At 39.0% G+C, this 17,461-nt stretch overlaps 1 protein-coding gene across 2 annotated transcripts in view; it reads left to right on the plus strand.

Moving 5' to 3' along the window:
- The window catches only part of LOC117926684 (two pore calcium channel protein 1B), a 98,113-nt gene that overhangs the window by 33,045 nt on the left and 47,607 nt on the right, over nt 1-17,461 (plus strand). For both annotated transcript variants that reach the window (XM_034845903.1, XM_034845904.1), the window contains exons 12-13: nt 3,819-3,884; nt 3,997-4,140. In XM_034845903.1, the coding sequence (XP_034701794.1) occupies nt 3,819-3,884; nt 3,997-4,140 (210 nt within the window). The remainder of the gene's footprint in view (nt 1-3,818; nt 3,885-3,996; nt 4,141-17,461) is intronic.

Below are 17,461 nucleotides of genomic sequence, written 5' to 3' on the forward strand. Positions count from 1 at the left end.
GACAAATTAAATGATGTGCCTATTGCTCTTAGAAAAGGAACTAAATCATGTACTCTTCATCTCATTTCAAAGTTTGTCTTATCATAGGTTGTGGTCTTCTTACCAAGTCTTTACTTCTAATCTCTTTGGTGTAGAAATTCCCTAATCGGTATAGGAATCTCTAAAGATTCCAATATGGAGAGAGATAGGCCAAGAGTAGATGGAGGCACTTGAAAAAATGGCACTAGGCAATTAATGGAACTACCAAAAGGGAGGAGTTGGGTATTATCATCAAATGCAAGGCTGATGGGACAATAGATAGTTGATAGAGAATGTTTATCAAAAGTTAGTTCATAAGTTAATCTATTTGTCACACATTAGATCAAATATAACTTTTTCAACTAGTGTTGTGAGCCAATATATGGATGCTGAGTGGACAAGTTTCAACAGTAATAGGAAATCAACCAGGGGTTTTAGGGGAAACCTTGTGATTTGGAGAAGTAAGAAGCAAGCCGTTGTTGCTAGTAGTGGTGTAGAAGTTGAGTTCAAGGCTGTAGTGTATGGAAAGTGTGAACTTCTTTGGCTAAAAAATCTCTTAAAAGAGTTAAAGATACAGAGGCTCCTATGAGACCGTTCTGTTATAGCAAGGTAGTGATACACATAGTTCATGATCTGGTACAACACAATAAGACCAAACATTGAGAGATTGATTGATTCTTCATAAAAGAAAAGCTGGAAAATGGATTGTCTTGCATGTCTTTCATTTCAATAAAGGAGCAGGTGGCTAACATATTAATCAAAGGACAAACTAAACCAGGATTTGAGTTTCTAAATTTTTTTTTTATTTATCAGAAACAAAATGTATATTGATAATAATAAAGTTGAAGGGAAGGATGAGAGGTCCTTCCCACAAAGTACAAGACTTGATCAAAGTAAAGAGTATACTCCTCCACTGTATAAGGAGAAATACTAATAAAAGCATATACAAAATATCTCAAGAAACCAACACCAAATTGTCTCAAATGTTATCCACCCTTTTCGAATTACAAACCGAAAACCAAGTAGAATAACAATAAGTGGAATTCCTCTAAAAGCAACAGTACAAGAACCTAAAGAGAGGAGTAGAAATGAATAAGATCTCATAACATTCCTTCCATTTTGCTCTTTTCCTAAAAAATCCTAGAATTTCTCTCTTGCCACACCACCCACAATATAGTGATGCATGCAATATGCCAAACAGTCTTACCTTTGATTGAATTACCTAAGCCTCTAAATGAAATAATCATCATATTTCCCATACTTCTTAGTGGAACCTAATCCAAATTAGCTACTTTGAAGAGCTTATGCTAAAGCCCTAATATTATTGGGAAAATATATAAAAAGATGATCAATTGATTTTCCATTCCTTTTGCATAAAATTCATTAATAAGGGCTAAGAGATTTGTAGGGTCTTCTCACTTGTAACATATCATTGGTATTTACCTTCTAGTGAACCACTAACCATGCAAAGGCCTTAACCTTTGATGGGGGTTTTGGTTTCCAAACAAAATTAGCCGGAAAGAATGGAATTGGATTAAAGGGCTTGGACAAGACCTTGAAAAAAGATTTTATTGAGAATGAACGAATGGAGGATAAGGACCAAGCTCTTGAGTCTATGGTAGAGTAAGACAAGTGCACTGAATTAGGTGAAGACATAAGTCTTTCGAGAAATTTAATTTCTAAGTTAGTGAGATTGTGTCAGAAATTAAGATTCCAAGATGGGTAGCAATTTCCAAGGATGCCTAAGATGGTAAGGTTTCTCACTAATATAACTCTATAAAGATCTGCAAATTGTGAGCACAAAGGTTGATATCTCCACCAGAAATCTTCCCAGACTCAAATTCTCTCCCTATTCCCTACCACAAAACAGGTGTATGGGGGAAAAGTCTTGAAAGACTTGAGTAATAGCCTTCCAAAGACATGTATGTGGCCATTTAACCACAATGTTGGTGTCCCATCCATTAGTATGTGTCCCATAAATGCTCGAGATCACTTGATGCCACAAACCATAACTTTTCCTCAGGGACCTCCAAAGCCATTTCCCTTAGAGAGCACGATTTCTCAAGGACATTTTCCCTATCCCTAGCCCTTTAAACTCCTTTGGTCTACCCACTACATCCCAACTGATAAGATGATCTCTCTTCCCTTCCCCAATCCCATATCACAAGAAATTCTTTTGCATTTTCTCAATCTTTAAGGCTATTGATGCTGGGATCTTGAAAAAAAAAAGGAAATAGTTAGAGATGTGAGACAAATAAGATTGAATTAAGGTTATCCTCCCTCCCAAAGACAAGAAAGCCTTCTTCCACTCATCCAACCTCCTTGAAATTCTATCAACCACTAGGTCCCAAATCCTAATGTCTTGGAATTCCCTCCTAAAGGAAGACTTAAATAAGACAGTGACCACTTTGAAACTCTACATTCAAGAATCGATGCCAAACTGGAAGTCAACTCTTGGCTTTCATTTATACTGGACAAAGTGATTTTCTCTAAATTTATTTTCAATCTTGATAATTGCCCAAAAACCAAAAGAATTAGCTTGAGGTTTTGCAGAATTTTAGAGAAGCTTTAGAGAAGAAAATGGTGTCATTTGCTAGTCCTACCCCTACCAACTATGAAACCCTCAAGTAGACCCTTGTCCTCCTGTTTAGTCGTCATCCTATTGGGGGCATCTACTATAATGGTAAAAAGGAAATGAGAAAGAGGGTCTCCTTGTCTTAATCTTCTAGTAGCCTTAACCCAACCTTTGGTACTTCCATTAACTAAGACTGCAAAACTCGTTGAAAATGCTCCTCATCCAAGATCTCCATTTAGTGCTAAAACCTTTCCTTTCAAGCACATGGTCCAAAAATCCCCAATCCACATGGTCGTGGGCCTTTTCGAAGTCAATTTTTAAAACCACCCCTTCCTCCCCTGACCTCCTTTTCTCATCCACCATTTCATTGGTAATCAACACCACATCCAAAATTTGTCTCCCCTCAACAAAGGCTCTTTGAGATAGGTAAATTGTTTCATTAAGCACTCTTCTTAAGCGCCCTGGTGAGACCTTAACTATAATTTTATATAAACTTGTAACCAAGCTAATAGGTCTAAAATCTGAAATTTTGGTTGATTCACTTTTTTTTGGCACAAAGGCAATAAAAGTGACATTGGTGTTTTTATTTATTATCCTATTACTATGGAACTCAACAAACACTCAAAAGGCCTTTTTTTATCACATCCCAACACTCTTGAGTTTCTAATTAACAAGTTGGGTTTGATTGATATCTCCGAACTAACTTAAGGGGGTGTGTAAAAATGTTTGATTGTTTTAGGAGCTATTTTTTAGGAGAATTGCTTGTGATAAGTGTGGTTAGTAGGCCTACAAATCAGGGATAGTTATCTCCTATTTTAAATTAGTTTCCTATTCAAATTAGGATAACCACAATAAATCCTAGTCTTATATGTTTGTAAAGCCTCTCTCTCTCTCTCTCTCTCTATACATACATACATACATACATACATACATACATATATATATATACACACACACACACACATATATCAATTGTATTCATTTACTCGTATCAATAAAATTAAGTTCTGTGCCAATCTATTTTTGGTTTGATTTGATACTCGTGCTTATATTTGTTAGCAACTTTTTTTATATTATGTGTTTTTTACTGACTTTTTTTTTTTTGCTAGTTTCCTACTTCTTTCTAACTTAAATTAGCCGTTTATTAAAAGAAATTATTCAATTTCTATCATTTATTAACCAAGTGTTTTTGGATTTCCTATCCTATCTGTTTGTGCACTTACAGATTAATTTGGATGAGTTTTTTGACCTTTGCAATGCCATCACTCTCAGTTTCCAGAAGGAGGATTATGTAAGTAAAAATTTCCATAGATATGAGATTTTATAGATCTTTTACAACTTGTTTACAATGAAAGATGTAGAATTTTAGAGAGCATTTTTTATATTGTGCTTTCTACTTGCAGCAATCTTGGTTTGAAAGATATCCATCATTTTATCATTCACCAGCATGTGAAAAGTTGAAAGCTTTTGTTCGAAGCTCCATATTTGGAAACATGATAGCTGTCATCCTTGTACTGAATCTAGTTGCTGTTATTATTGAAACAACGGTATGATATGTATTTGGCTTTATTCTTTCAAGGTGCTACACATACCAACATGTGGAATTCATTTTATATAGTAAATTTAAGTTCGCATGAGTTCTTGTTTTAGACATCTCTCTTGAACAATGTCAGTGCTTGGTGATTCTTGCATTTATTATGCTGAAATGAGTTTTAGATGCTATTCTTTATCAAGCCATGTCTTCTGATATTGAACTCATTCATTTTTATCACTGCATGTTTCAACTTAAGTCAAGAGTTAGAAATGGTAATAAGTATTTCTGTTGGTATTATTGGGTGAATGCATAGGTTTTTAGGTTTTGGAGGGGAAAGGGGTTGGGTGTGGAGCTTGGGATTGTTGGAACATAAGTGTAAGTGGGTCTTGTAGGCTTAGGACTGAGATTAAGATTTGGGGTTCCATTATATGCTCTTTTAGGTTAGGCTTCTAGAAATTCTTAGTGAGATTCTGAAGTTTGTTCTTTGAGAGGAAACAATGAAATCCTCTTATTCATTAAGAAAATAATGCAAACTTATATATATATTACCAATGACCTGTTAACACTCGCTCTCAAAGTCTCAATCTAAGGCTTTAGTAAGAAAAAGATTCTTTTCTAAAAGCTTTATTAAAAATACCTCCTAATGAATTTTCAAACTTAATGTATGAAGTTACCACTTTCTTGCTCATTACAATTTTGCTGGTAAAATAATCAACCTCAGTGTGCTTGGTCCTCTCATAAAACATTGGGCTATTGTTTATGAATCATAGCCCTGTATTCTACTTTACACTAGATCTCACTACCATATTTTGCTTTTTACTCCAAATGCCTAATCTGCATATGAAAAGCTCACAACATCAAGGATAGAGTCAGACCTTCTTTATAGACAACTTCTATATCTATGTTACCTTTGAGATATCTTAGATATTGCACACTGCTTTGTAATGTGTCTACTTGGGTGCTTTTATGAATTGTACTAACAAAGATGGTAACATCAAGTTTGGTAACTATCAAATAAATAAACCATACCCACTAAACTCTAATATCTACTTCATATGGAAACATGGGGCTATCATCTCCATTAAGCTTCACATTTTGCTCTATAAGGGTTTCAACTGACTTTACTTTGTAACATGTCAGTTTCAGTTAGCAAATCATATATATATTCTCTTTGGGATAAAAAAATCTCACCTCTACCATTTCTAATTTCAATGTCCATGAAGTATTAGAAATTTAGAACAACCCAAGATCTTTCATTCAAAAACACTTTTTAATGTGACTTTCCACTTCTTCAATGTTTGCAACATCACCACTAAAGACAACAATATCTTCCACATATTTAATGAGTGCTACAATGATAGTTTCACTCTTGAGAATAATAACAGTGTTAGAATTACATCTTCTGCAACAAATCATGGAAGGACACAACTCAATTTATCAAGTAATACCTCATTTAGTTATTTAATTTGCTGACTCTAATTTCATCCCCTCTGAGCAACAAATCCATGTGACTTATTCATATATACTTTCTTTCCAAAATTATCATACAATAATGCATTCTTCACATCTACTTCATGTAAACTCCACCCAAAATTAGTTCTCAAGGAAATTACAATGCATGCTAAATTAAAACGAACAACAGGAAAGAAGGTCTTTAAATAATCCACATTATAAGTTTGAGTATACCCCTTTGCACCTAAGCCTTCAACCATTGTATCTAGATGGTATTTAATGGCAAAAACCCACAAACAACCAACAACATTTGTCTCTCGAGGCAACTCAATGGCTCCCAAGTACCTCTGTTCAAGAAAGCATTCATCTCATTCTCCATGGATTTCTTCCACCTAGGATGATGTAAAGCTTCTTGATAAGACTAAGAGATATAAATAGAAGACAAAACATGGGCAAAAGATCAAAGAGTAGGTGAAAGTTTATTTCAAGACACAGAATTGAGTAAAAAGATGGCAAAAACAACCTTGTTGACCTCTCTCGAGCTTAATAGGAATCAAGAACGAAGGGAATTGGAATACACAATGTTATAGGATCATCCACTAAAGAGTTTGGAAAAAAGACTAAGGTTGAGCTTGATCTACTTCCCTTCTCTTGTTATTCTTTTCCTATACCCTTGCAATGGTTTTCCAATCCCAAATAAGGAAGTATCAATAACAACAGGGGAAGATTAGGGAACATTAGGTGAAAAATGATTCGAAATCAGTTTTTTGAAGTGGAGAGAAAGGCTTTCTAGGTAAAGTTTGAAGGCTTCAATAGGGGAACGTGGATTTCAATAATAGAGAGAAGTCGAGGTTTTGTTGTTTCGTTAGGTTTTGGAAAGGAGGAGTTGGATTGGTTGTTGGAGCATTTGAAGAAAGCTGTGGAGTTGGAGGCTTCCAGGGGTTTTATTCGAAAGATGAGGGGCAAGATTAGGACTCATTTGATGGAGATTTGTTTCAATAGTAGAGGGAGATTTATGAAAATTACAGAAATCGTTACAAAGAGAAAACCTCTAGTTCTAGTTGTTCCTGAGGGTGTTAAAGGCAATGGGTGGGAAACCCTTAGGAAGACGATTTCTTCAGTCCAAGACTTGTCTGATCAAGCTGTAAGAGCCTCGAAGGAGATGTTTAAAGAGTCTCAGGTGAGCAAGGGAATGTACAGAGGAGGGCGGTCCTATGCAAATGTGGTTGCAGAGGAAGGACCTAGGAACGAAGCTTTGATGCCAGTTGGAAAATGGGCAAGAGCTGTAATTTGTGAAAGTAAAGGAAAAGTACTAGATTGGTTCGATGTAGGAAAAACTATTGCGATGATGATGGGTACGAAAGGAATGGTGTCTGTAACCCCTATTTCCGATTACAAGGGGTGTTTTTTCGTGGATTCTGCAAGGAGAGCTAATTGGTTTCAAGATCAAGGGAGTTAAACAGTGAGAGGAGGGACTGTTGCTCTGAGGAGATGGTCGCCAAAAGAAAACTCTGTTGTTTTTGGAAAATTTAGAAGGGGTTGGTTAGAACTAAGAGGCCTTGCTTTTCATCTGTGGGATGAGGTTCAGCTGAGATACATTTTGCAGAAATGAGGGAAGGTAACGAAAGTGGCAAGGGAATCTCTGAAACTTGTAGACTTGTCGAAGGTAAAGTTGTGGGTGGAGATGCTTCCAAATGTCGTGTTACCAGAGCTACTAGAGGTGGAAGATGGAGCCTGGTCATTTACGGTTGCAGTTTCAGTCACCGGAGAAGCTGAAGGAGACGACCTTCTTAGGCCTGAGTCAACTGGCAACAAGGATGAGTTGATGTCAGCGGGAAGTTCCGTATTTCAAAGGCCAAAGAACGCTAAGGGGCTACGAGCTACTGCTAGGGACAATGAGTGCCACAGCTGGAGGCCTCGTCATCGTTCCCGTTCTCGTTCTTCAGATTCAAATTCGGTTTCCAAAGCGGAGAAAGGAAGGGGAGGGAGTCTTTTGGACCCAATGACGGGAAGCGTTATCGAGACAACAAAACCAACCAGACGCCTTTTTTAAAGCCCATTCTGCTAAGGCCCAGTTTGGGGCGAAGAGTTTTGGGCCTCTTGCAGGTCCAGTCCACGAAACAGAAGCAGGTTCTTCTAATGGTTGCCCAGCAGCGCCTTTGTCCTCAAAGCTCCAGCGCTTAGGGTCCTTTGCAAAGGAGGTAATGCCGATAGTTCATTTTCAAGAGTCGTCAAAGCTAAAAGGCCCCTTAGTCTCTGCAAGGCGCAAAGCGAGAAGCTGGCCGCCGAGCCTAAAAGTATCGCCTTCTGTTCCGAAGCGTAACCTAGATGGGGGTGGCTCATCGGAAGCAAATCGAGCCATTCTTCGAGGCAGATCAGTCTCTAATAAGGGCGTTCTTTCTCTTATTTCAAAAACCTCCCAAGATTTCACCGGGGAGACAGAGGGAGAAGGGATTTCGCGTTGCAATTTGGTAAACAAGGTGCGTCCTCCTTTCTCAGCTTTCTCCGAGTAGCTTTCTCTGAGCAGGGTCTTCCTTTGGTTGGGGCTTTTCATCCAAATTTTCTTCCCGACTCCTCTGTTTCTTCTGTTCTTCCTTCTTGATGTCGGTTTTTTTTTTTTTTTTTATTCCATTGGAGTCAAACTTTGCCTCTCAGTGTGGTCCCCTTTTCGAATTCTCCTGTTGTTGAGCTCAGTCGTTGTGTTGGCGTGTCTTGTTCTGAAGATGTGGCGTTTCCCCTAGAAACCTCTAATCGAAATTTTAAAGACTGTCATTTCCTTAGGAAATCACTCAGTAACCCAGAGGAGCTTTGTGTCTCAGGCAAGGCTTCGTCCCCAGAGCCAAAACCTCCCACCCTCCCGTTGGAAGGTTTTCAGGTTGAGGGACTCACACCTAGGAAGTTGGTAAAGGTTCAGTCGGTTTTGGAGAGTTTGAGGATTAGAATTGTTAGAGAGAATGTAAAAGGTGCGGAAGTAGAGAGCAAGAGTACTCTTTCTGCGGATAAGGTATATTTCAGAAGGAAGAGGAAAAATGACTCTGGAACCCAAAGAGAGGATTAGGTTTGGTTGCTGGTTGTGCTGGGTTGTTTTTGTTTACATGAAGATCTTAAGTTGGAATACAAAAGGATTAGGTTCCAAGAAGAAAATGAGGATTGTCAGAAGGTTTTTAAGTACTCAAAGTCTAAATGTTGTGATGCTTTAGGAAACAAAGAGAGAAATTTGGGACAGGAGGTTTGTGAGCAGTGTCTGGAAAGGCATAAGCATGGAGTGGGCTGCTCTTCCTGCTTGTGGGGCTTCAAGGGGATTGTGATTTTGTGGGATTCAAATAAGTTGAAGTGTACAGAGAAGGCGTTAGGATCTTTCTCTATAACTGTGAAGTTGAACTCTGGTGAGGAAGGGTCTTTTTGGTTAACTTAAGTGTATGGCCCGAATAAGCCTTTGTGGAGGAAGGACTTTTGGTTGGAGCTTCAAGACCTGTATGGTCTGACCTTCCCAAGGTGGTGTGTAGGAGGGGATTTTAATGTTATCAGGAGGATCTCTGAGAAGATGGGCGATTCTAGGTTAACATTCAACATAAGGTGTTTTGACGAGTTTATGAGAGAGAGTGGTTTGCTGGATCCCCCTCTAAGGAATACGGCTTTTACTTGGTCAAACATGCAAGTTGTTCATATTTGCAAGAGATTGGATAGGTTTTTGTTTTCTTCTGAGTGGGATTCCTTTTTCTCTCAAAAGTTTTCAAGAGGCGCTTCCCAGATGGACCTCAGATCATAGCCCAATTTGTTTGGAAACTAATCCTTTAAAATGAGGTCTGACTCCTTTTAGGTTTGAGAATATGTGGTTGTTCCATCCTGAGTTTAAAGAGAAGTTTAGAGATTGGTGGCAAGAGTGTACGGTTGAAGGTTGGGAAGGTCACAAGTTCATGAAGAAATTAAAGTTTGTTAAATCAAAGTTGAAAGATTGGAATATAGTGGTCTTTGGAGATTTAAGAGAGGAAAAAGTTCATTCTTTCGGACTTAGGTAGAATTGATCTAATTGAACAAGAAGGGAATTTGAATCTTGATTTGGTATCAGAAAGGACCTTAAGAAGAAGGGAGCTAGATGATTTGTTGTTAAAGGAAGAGGTTCAATGGAGACAAAAATCTAGGGTCAAGGGGATTAAAGAAGGGATTGCAACTCTTAAGTTCTTTCACAGAATGGCCACTAGAAGGAGAAACAAGAAGTTCATTATGTTTCTAATTTCTGAGAGGAGGGAGACTTTAAGCAACATTGAGGTCATTTCTGAGGAGATTGTAAATTTCTTTGGGAAACTATTCCAAACCTGAAGGTGATTCTTGGAGGGTTGAAGGAATTGATTGGGTCCCTATTTCTGGAGAGAGTGCAGTTTGGTTGGATAGACCTTTTTCTGAAGAGGAGGTACGAATGACAGTTTTCCAATTGAATAAGGAAAAAGCCTCTGGTCGTAATGGTTTTACTATTGTAGTTTATCAAGAGTGTTGGGATGTGATACAAGAGGATCTTATGAGGGTGTTTCTTGAGTTCCACACCAATGGGGTAATAAATCAAAGTACAAATGCGACTTTCATTGCTATGGTGCCTTAGAAAAGCCAAACTTTTAAAATCTCAGATTATAGACCTATTAGCTTGGTTACAAGTTTATATAAGATAATTGCTAAGGTCTTCATGAAACAATCTCTGGTTCTCAAGGAGCCTTTGTTGAAGGGAGACACATTTTGGGCACTGTGTTGATAGCCAATGAAGTGGTGGATGAGAAAAGAAGGTCAGAGGAGGAAGGGGTAGTCTTCAAAATCGATTTTGAGAAGGCCTATGATCATGTGGATTAGGGCTTTTTAGATCATGTGCTACAAAGGAAAGGGTTCATCCAGAAATGGAGATCTTGGATAAGGGGTTGTTTGTTTTCATCAAGTTTTGCAATCCTAGTTAATGGGAATGCAAAGGGCTGGGTTAAGGCCTCTAGAGGTTTGCGACAAGGAGACCCCTTTTCTCATTTCCTTTTTACTTTAGTGGCAGATGTTCTAAGTAGGTTGATGATCAGAGTAGAGGAAACTGGGCTAACTGAGGGTTTCTTTGTGGGGAGGGATAGGACTAGAGTGTTTTTGTTACAGTTTGCAGATGACACCATCTTTTTCTCTAAAGCCTCTTTGGAACATCTTCAAAACCTCGAGATTATCCTTTTGGTTTTTGGGCAAGTATCTGGTTTAAAAATCAACTTAGAAAAAAGCACCATTTCAGGTATTAACACTAGGCAGGAGCTGTTGTCTAGTTTGGCCTCGGTTTTTTATTGCAGAGTGTCAGAGTGACCTTTGCCTTATCTAGGCCTTCCATTGGGAGGGAACCCAAAGACAATAGACTTTTGGGATTCGGTGGTTGAGAGAATTTCGAGGAGGTTGGATGGTTGGAAAAAGGCCTTTTTGTCTTTAGGAGGGAGGATTACTTTAATTCAGTCTTGTCTATCTCACATTCCTAGCTACTTCCTCTCCCTCTTTAAAATCCCAGCATCAATAGCTTCAAAGATTGAGAAGATGCAAAGGGATTTTCTTTTGTCTGGGACGGGGGAAGGGAAGAAAGATCATCTTATCAGATGGGATGTTGTTAGTAGACTGAAGGAGTTGGGAGGTTTGGGTTTTGGGAAGATTTCTCTGAGAAATATTGCTCTCTTAGGGAAATGGCTTTGGAGGTTCCCTAGAGAAAGGAGTGGTCTTTGGCATAAAGTTATTACAAGTATATATGGGACACATCCTAATCGATGGGACGCCAACATGGTGGTTAGATGGTCACATAGATGTCCTTGGAAGGCTATTGCTCAAGTTTTCCAGGTTTTTTCCCCTTTTATCCACCTAGTGGTGGGCAATGGGGAGAGAATTCGTTTTTGGGGAGATCTTTGGTGGGGTAACCAAACTTTGTGCTCTCAATTTGCTGATCTTTATAGAGTTATTTTTGTGAAAAACCTCACTGTCTCAAATGTCCTTGGCAATTCCTTTCCACTGTCTTGGAATTTTAATTTTCGCCACAATCTTACTAATTCAGAAATTGATCTCCTTTAGAGATTAATGTTCTTCCTTAGTTCAGTGCTTTTCTCTCCTTCTTTGGCAGATTCAAGAGCGTGGTCTTTGTCATCGTCAGGCTTGTTTTCAGTGAAATCTTTTTTCTTGGCCTTGTCAAAAGTCTCAAATCCTACCTTGTTCCTTCCGGCCAAGTTTTTGTGGAGTTCAAAAGCCCCTTCAAAGGTTAAGGCCCTCGCTTGGTTAGTAGCACATGGGAAGGTAAACACCAATGATAAGTTGCAATTGAGAAGACCCTACAAATCCCTCTGTCCTCAATGGTGCATTCTTTGCAAAGGAAATGGAGAGTCGATTGACCACCTTTTTCTTCATTGTCCTGTTACCATTGGACTCTGGCACAAGTTGTTCAATCTAGCAGTGTTGGTTTGGGTCCCTCTTAAGGAGTTTTGAGGACATGTTGGTTATTGCTTTTAAAGGCTTGGGGAACTCATTAAGAGGCAAGACACTTTGGCAAATCGCTTGCCTTACTTTGGTATGGATGGTGTGGCAAGAGAGAAACAATAGGATATTTGAGGATAAGTGGAGAACGAAAGAGATGTTATGGGATTTGATTATGTTAAAATTCCTCTCTATGGGCTTCTTGTACTGCAGCTTTTAGAGGAGTTTGTCTAAGTGTTTTACAACTCAACTGGATTGCGGTTTGCGCTTCAAAAGTTGGAGAATGTTGGGGTTTCTCTTTATTTTTAGATTTCTATTGTGGGAGTTTTCTCTTTTGTTCAGTTTGTGTAGGAAGGACTTCTCATCCTTCCCTTGGTTTCTTCTCTTTCTTTTGTATCTTTTCTTCTATTAATATATTTTTCTTCGTTTCTGATAAAAAAAAAAAAAATAAATAACAACAGGGGAAAGAACAAACTCAAGTCGAAACAATCCATTATCTAAGTGTGAAACACGACCAGAAGGGCGGTCTCGAAGAAAGTCATATCAACACCAACAAATTATTTATGAGACAACAACAAAAAAACACTTATCCTTTCTAAGTTTTAAAGTATCTAAGAAACACAAGTTTGATGGATGAAGGATCAAGCTTTCTTTATTTGGAAAAAAAATTATGAATAAAGCATATACACCCAAAACTCTTTAAGACAAAGAAAAAATAGGGCACAATTAGGTAACGAAGAATATGGAGTTTTATACTGTGATATGAATATGGGTAACCTTTTTGTATATTCTGATATGGATTTAACCTTTTTTTATAGGCCTCCTTGTATAATGAAGGTATCTAATAATTTTTTTATAAGGTTTTTGTAATTGTTGGGAAGACTTCTCATCCTTCTAATAATTTTTTTATAAGGTTTTTGTAATTAAGTGCAAGCCCTCTCTTTTCTCGTCGATTTCCAAGGCTTCGTAAGAAGAATTTAGGGGAAGGGGCTTCGTCGCCAAGAAATGAAACGGATCTGAACAATTTTTCATCTGACGAAGACATGGAAGGATTTTTGGGCCAAGTGGGGTCTAATCCTCGCGTCTCAGCAGTCATGGTTATGCTTTTTACGCCAGAAACCAGAGGTAAAGGGCCTAGCTTGTTGGGGAATTGTGGTTCGATGGTTGCGGAAAATCTGGAGGTAACGCCATCACTTTTTCAGTCTACCCAGCCATATATACCCCCTTCTAGTGGCTTCACTTATTCCCTCATGAATCCTTCCGTCCCCATTCTGAGTCCTTCTACCCCCATGCTTCCCGATTCAGTTTCTCAACCTCAGGTTCCTATGGAAAACCAAGTAAATTCTGAATTTTTGTTCAAAAAAGTCAACGATGCTTATGAAGGTCAAACTTCTGTTGATATCCCTAATTTAGAAATGGAGGTGATCCAGCCTACTTGTCCATACCAGATGTTCGAGAGTGTCAACCCTCTTTCATCTAATCTAAGATCGCCTATCAAGGAATCCAGTATGGCTACAGTTAACTTGGGAGGTATTGCGGGCTCTCCTTTGGGCGAGTTCCAAATAGAAGGATTGTCCCCTAGGAAAATGGCAAAAGTACGTGAGGTTTTAAAGACTCTGGATATCAAGGTATATTCCAGCAGGACGAGCAGATGCTCCACAGGATTGTGAGACCAGTTGGATTTGGTTCGGAGATCAGGGTCAGTGAGTTTTCACAGGAAGATAATCAGTTGGAATACTAGGGGTTTGGGTTCAAAGAAAAAGAGAAGGGTGGTTAAAGATTTTCTAAGATTAGAAAAGCCGGATGTAGTGATGATTCAGGAAACAAAAAAGGCGGAGTGTGATAGAAGGTTCGTGGGTAGTGTTTGGACAACCAGAAATAAGGATTGGGCAGCCCTTCCGGCGAGTGGGGCTTCGGGTGGGATTTTGATCATCTGGGACTCTAAAAAATTGCGTAGGGAGGAGGTAGTGTTCGGTTCTTTTTCGGTCTCAATCAAGTTCGCACTAGACGGATGCGAATCATTATGGCTATCTGCAGTTTATGGCCCAAACAACTCAGCTCTCAGGAAGGATTTTTGGGTGGAGCTTTCAGACATTGTTGGGCTTTCTTCTCCGCGTTGATGTGTGGGCGGCGATTTTAATCTCATAAGGAGAAGTTCAGAAAACTTGGGAGGTTCTAGATTAACCCCAAGCATGAAGGATTTTGATGATTTCATAAGAGATTGCGAATTGATAGATTCACCTTTAAGGAGCGCACCATTTACTTGGTCAAACATGCAAGAGCATCCAATATGCAAGAGATTAGATCGTTTCCTGTACTCAAATGAGTGGGAACAAGTATTTCCTCAAAGTCTTCAAGGAGAACTTCCAATATGGACATTGGATCATTAGCCGATTGTCTTGGAAACCAATCCGTTCAAGTGGGGACCAATGCTGTTCAGGTTTGAGAATATGTGGTTGCAACATCCTAGTTTTAAGGAGAGTTTTGGAAGTTGGTGGAGAGAGTTTCAAGGAAATGGGTGGGAAGGGCACAAGTTCATGAGGAAATTACAGTTCGTTAAAACCAAATTGAAATAGTGGAATAAGGCTTCTTTGGGAGAGCTAAGTAAAAGGAAAAAAGATATCTTATCGAATTTAGCTAACTATGATACCTTGGAGCAAGAAGGGGGCCTATCCCCTGAACTTTTAGTCCAGAGAGCTTTAAGAAAAGGGGAGCTAGAGGAGTTGATTTTGAGGGAAGAAATACATTGGAAACAAAAAGCTAGGGTGAAATGGGTAAAAGAAGGGGATTGTAACTCAATTTTTTTTCATAAAATGGCCAATGGCAGGTGAAATAGGAAATTTATCAAGGAGTTGGAGTATGAAAGTGGCCTAATGTTGAATAATTCAGAGAGCGTCAAAGAGGAGATATTAAGGTATTTCGAAAAGCTCTACGCGAGTCCTTCTGGAGAACCTTGGAGAGTGGAAGGCTTAGATTGGTCCCCTATTTCTGGTGAGAGTGCGTCTAGGTTAGAATCCCCCTTTACTGAAGAAGAGATTTCTAAGGCCATTTTTCAGTTAAATAGGGATAAGGTTCCGGGGCTGGATGGCTTTACCATTGTAGTGTTTCAAGATTGTTGGGAAGTGATAAAGGAGGATCTAGTGAGAGTGTTTGCAAAATTTAATTGGAGCGGAATTATCAATCAAAGCACCAACGCTTCCTTTATAGTTCTGTTACCCAAAAAAAACATGTCAAAGATAATCTCAGACTATAGACCTATTAGCTTGATCACTAGTCTTTACAAGATAATAGCCAAAGTGTTAGCAGGGCGTCTAAGAGGGTACTTCACGAAACCATCCATTCTACATAAGGAGCCTTCGTTCAAGGGAGACAAATTTTGGATGCAGTTCTCATAGCCAATGAGATAGTGGATGAGAAAAGAAGATCAGGGGAGGAAGGAGTTGTATTCAAAATTGACTTTGAAAAGGCTTATGACCACATAAGTTGGGATTTTTTGGATCATGTGTTGGAGATGAAGGGGTTTAGTCCTAGATGGAGGAAATGGATGAGAGATTGCTTATCCTCGGTTTCTTTTGCACTCCTAGTGAACGGTAATGCGAAAGGGTGGGTTAAGGCATCTAGAGGTTTAAGACAAGACGACCCTTTATCCATTTTTTTGTTCACTATAGTGGCAGATGTATTGAGTAGGATGTTATTGAAAGCTGAGGAGAGAAACGTCTTGGAGGGTTTCAGGGTAGGTAGGAACAGAACAAGGGTATCCCATTTACAATTTGCAGATGATACCATTTTCTTTTCTAGTACTCGAGAAGAGGATATGATGACCCTCAAGAATGTTTTGCTAGTGTTTGGGCATATTTCCGGGTTGAAAGTTAATCTTGACAAAAGCAATATCTATGACATTAATCTTGAACAGAATCATCTTTCTAGGTTGGTCGAGATGCTTGACTGCAAGGCTTCTGGGTGGCCTATACTTTACCTGGGTCTTCCTCTGGGAGGGAATCCTAAGGCGTGTGGTTTTTGGGATCCTGTGATTGAGAGGATATCAAGGAGATTAGATGGGTGGCAAAAGGCGTATTTATATTTTGGAGACAGGATAACCCTCATTCAATCTTGTCTCACCCATATGCCATGTTACTTTCTCTCCTTGTTTAAGATTCCTACCTCAATGGCAACAAAAATTGAGAGACTGCAAAGAGATTTTTTATGGTCAAGCGTAGGGGAAGGCAAAAGAGATCATTTGGTTAGTTGGGATGTAGTGTGTAAGCCGAAATCGAGAGGGGGATTGGGTTTTGGAAAGATTTCTGTAAGGAATGTCGCTCTCTTAGGGAAGTGGTTGTGGAGATATCCTAGGGAGGGTTCAGCTCTGTGGCATCAGGTTATTTTAAGCATTTATGGATCACACTCCAATGGCTGAGATGTCAACAATATAGTTAGATGGTCACATCGTTGTCCTTGGAAGGCCATTGCACTAGTTTTCCAAGAGTTTTCCAAGTTTACTGGGTTTGTGGTAGGTGACGGGGATAGAATTCGGTTCTGTGAAGACTTGTGGTGGGGGGATCAACCCTTGGGAGTCCAATATCCAAGATTACTTAGCGTAGTCACGGATAAAAATGCTCCTATTTCATCAATTCTTAGATATACCCGTCCTTTCTCTTGGAATTTCAACTTTCGTCGAAATCTTTCTGATTCTGAGATAGAAGATTTAGAAGGCCTTATGCGGTCTCTTGATTGTCTACACATATCACCTTCGGTTCCAGATAAGAGATCCTGGTCTTTATCTCCTTTAGGATTTTTCACAGTCAAACCTTTCTTTCTGGCCTTATCTCAATATTCTGAGTCGCCTCAAGTATTCCCTACCAAGTTTGTCTGGAATTCTCAAGTCCCCTTCAAAGTCAAGTCCTTTGTCTAGTTGATGGCTCACAAGAAGGTTAATATTAATGACTTGCTACAATTGAGAAGACCCCACAAAGCACTTAGTCCCGACATATGTAAGTTGTGCATGAAGTATGGAGAAACAATAGATCACCTTTTCCTCCATTGCTCTTTGACGATGGGGTTGTGACACAGATTATTTCAATTAGCAAAGACGGATTGGGTTCCCCCAATGAGCATCTCTGACATGTTATCTACTAATTTTAATGGTTTTGGATCTTCTAAGAGAGGGATTGTTTTATGGCAAGACGCGTGCATCGCATTAATGTGGGTGGTGTGGCGGGAAAGAAATGTAAGGATTTTTAGGATAAAGCAAGGAATTCAGAGTATCTTTGGGATTCTATTCGTTTTCTTGCTTCTCTTTGGGCTTTTTGTTCTAAGGTTTTTAAGGGGATACCTCTTAACGTGTTACAACTTGATTGGTTAGCGGTATGTAACTAGAGTGTTTGCTTGTTCTCTCTTTGTATTTTCTTATATTTGATTACTTGTAGTCT

This window comes from Vitis riparia, chromosome 12, assembly GCF_004353265.1.
Source record: "Vitis riparia cultivar Riparia Gloire de Montpellier isolate 1030 chromosome 12, EGFV_Vit.rip_1.0, whole genome shotgun sequence".
Taxonomy (NCBI): Eukaryota; Viridiplantae; Streptophyta; class Magnoliopsida; order Vitales; family Vitaceae; genus Vitis; species Vitis riparia.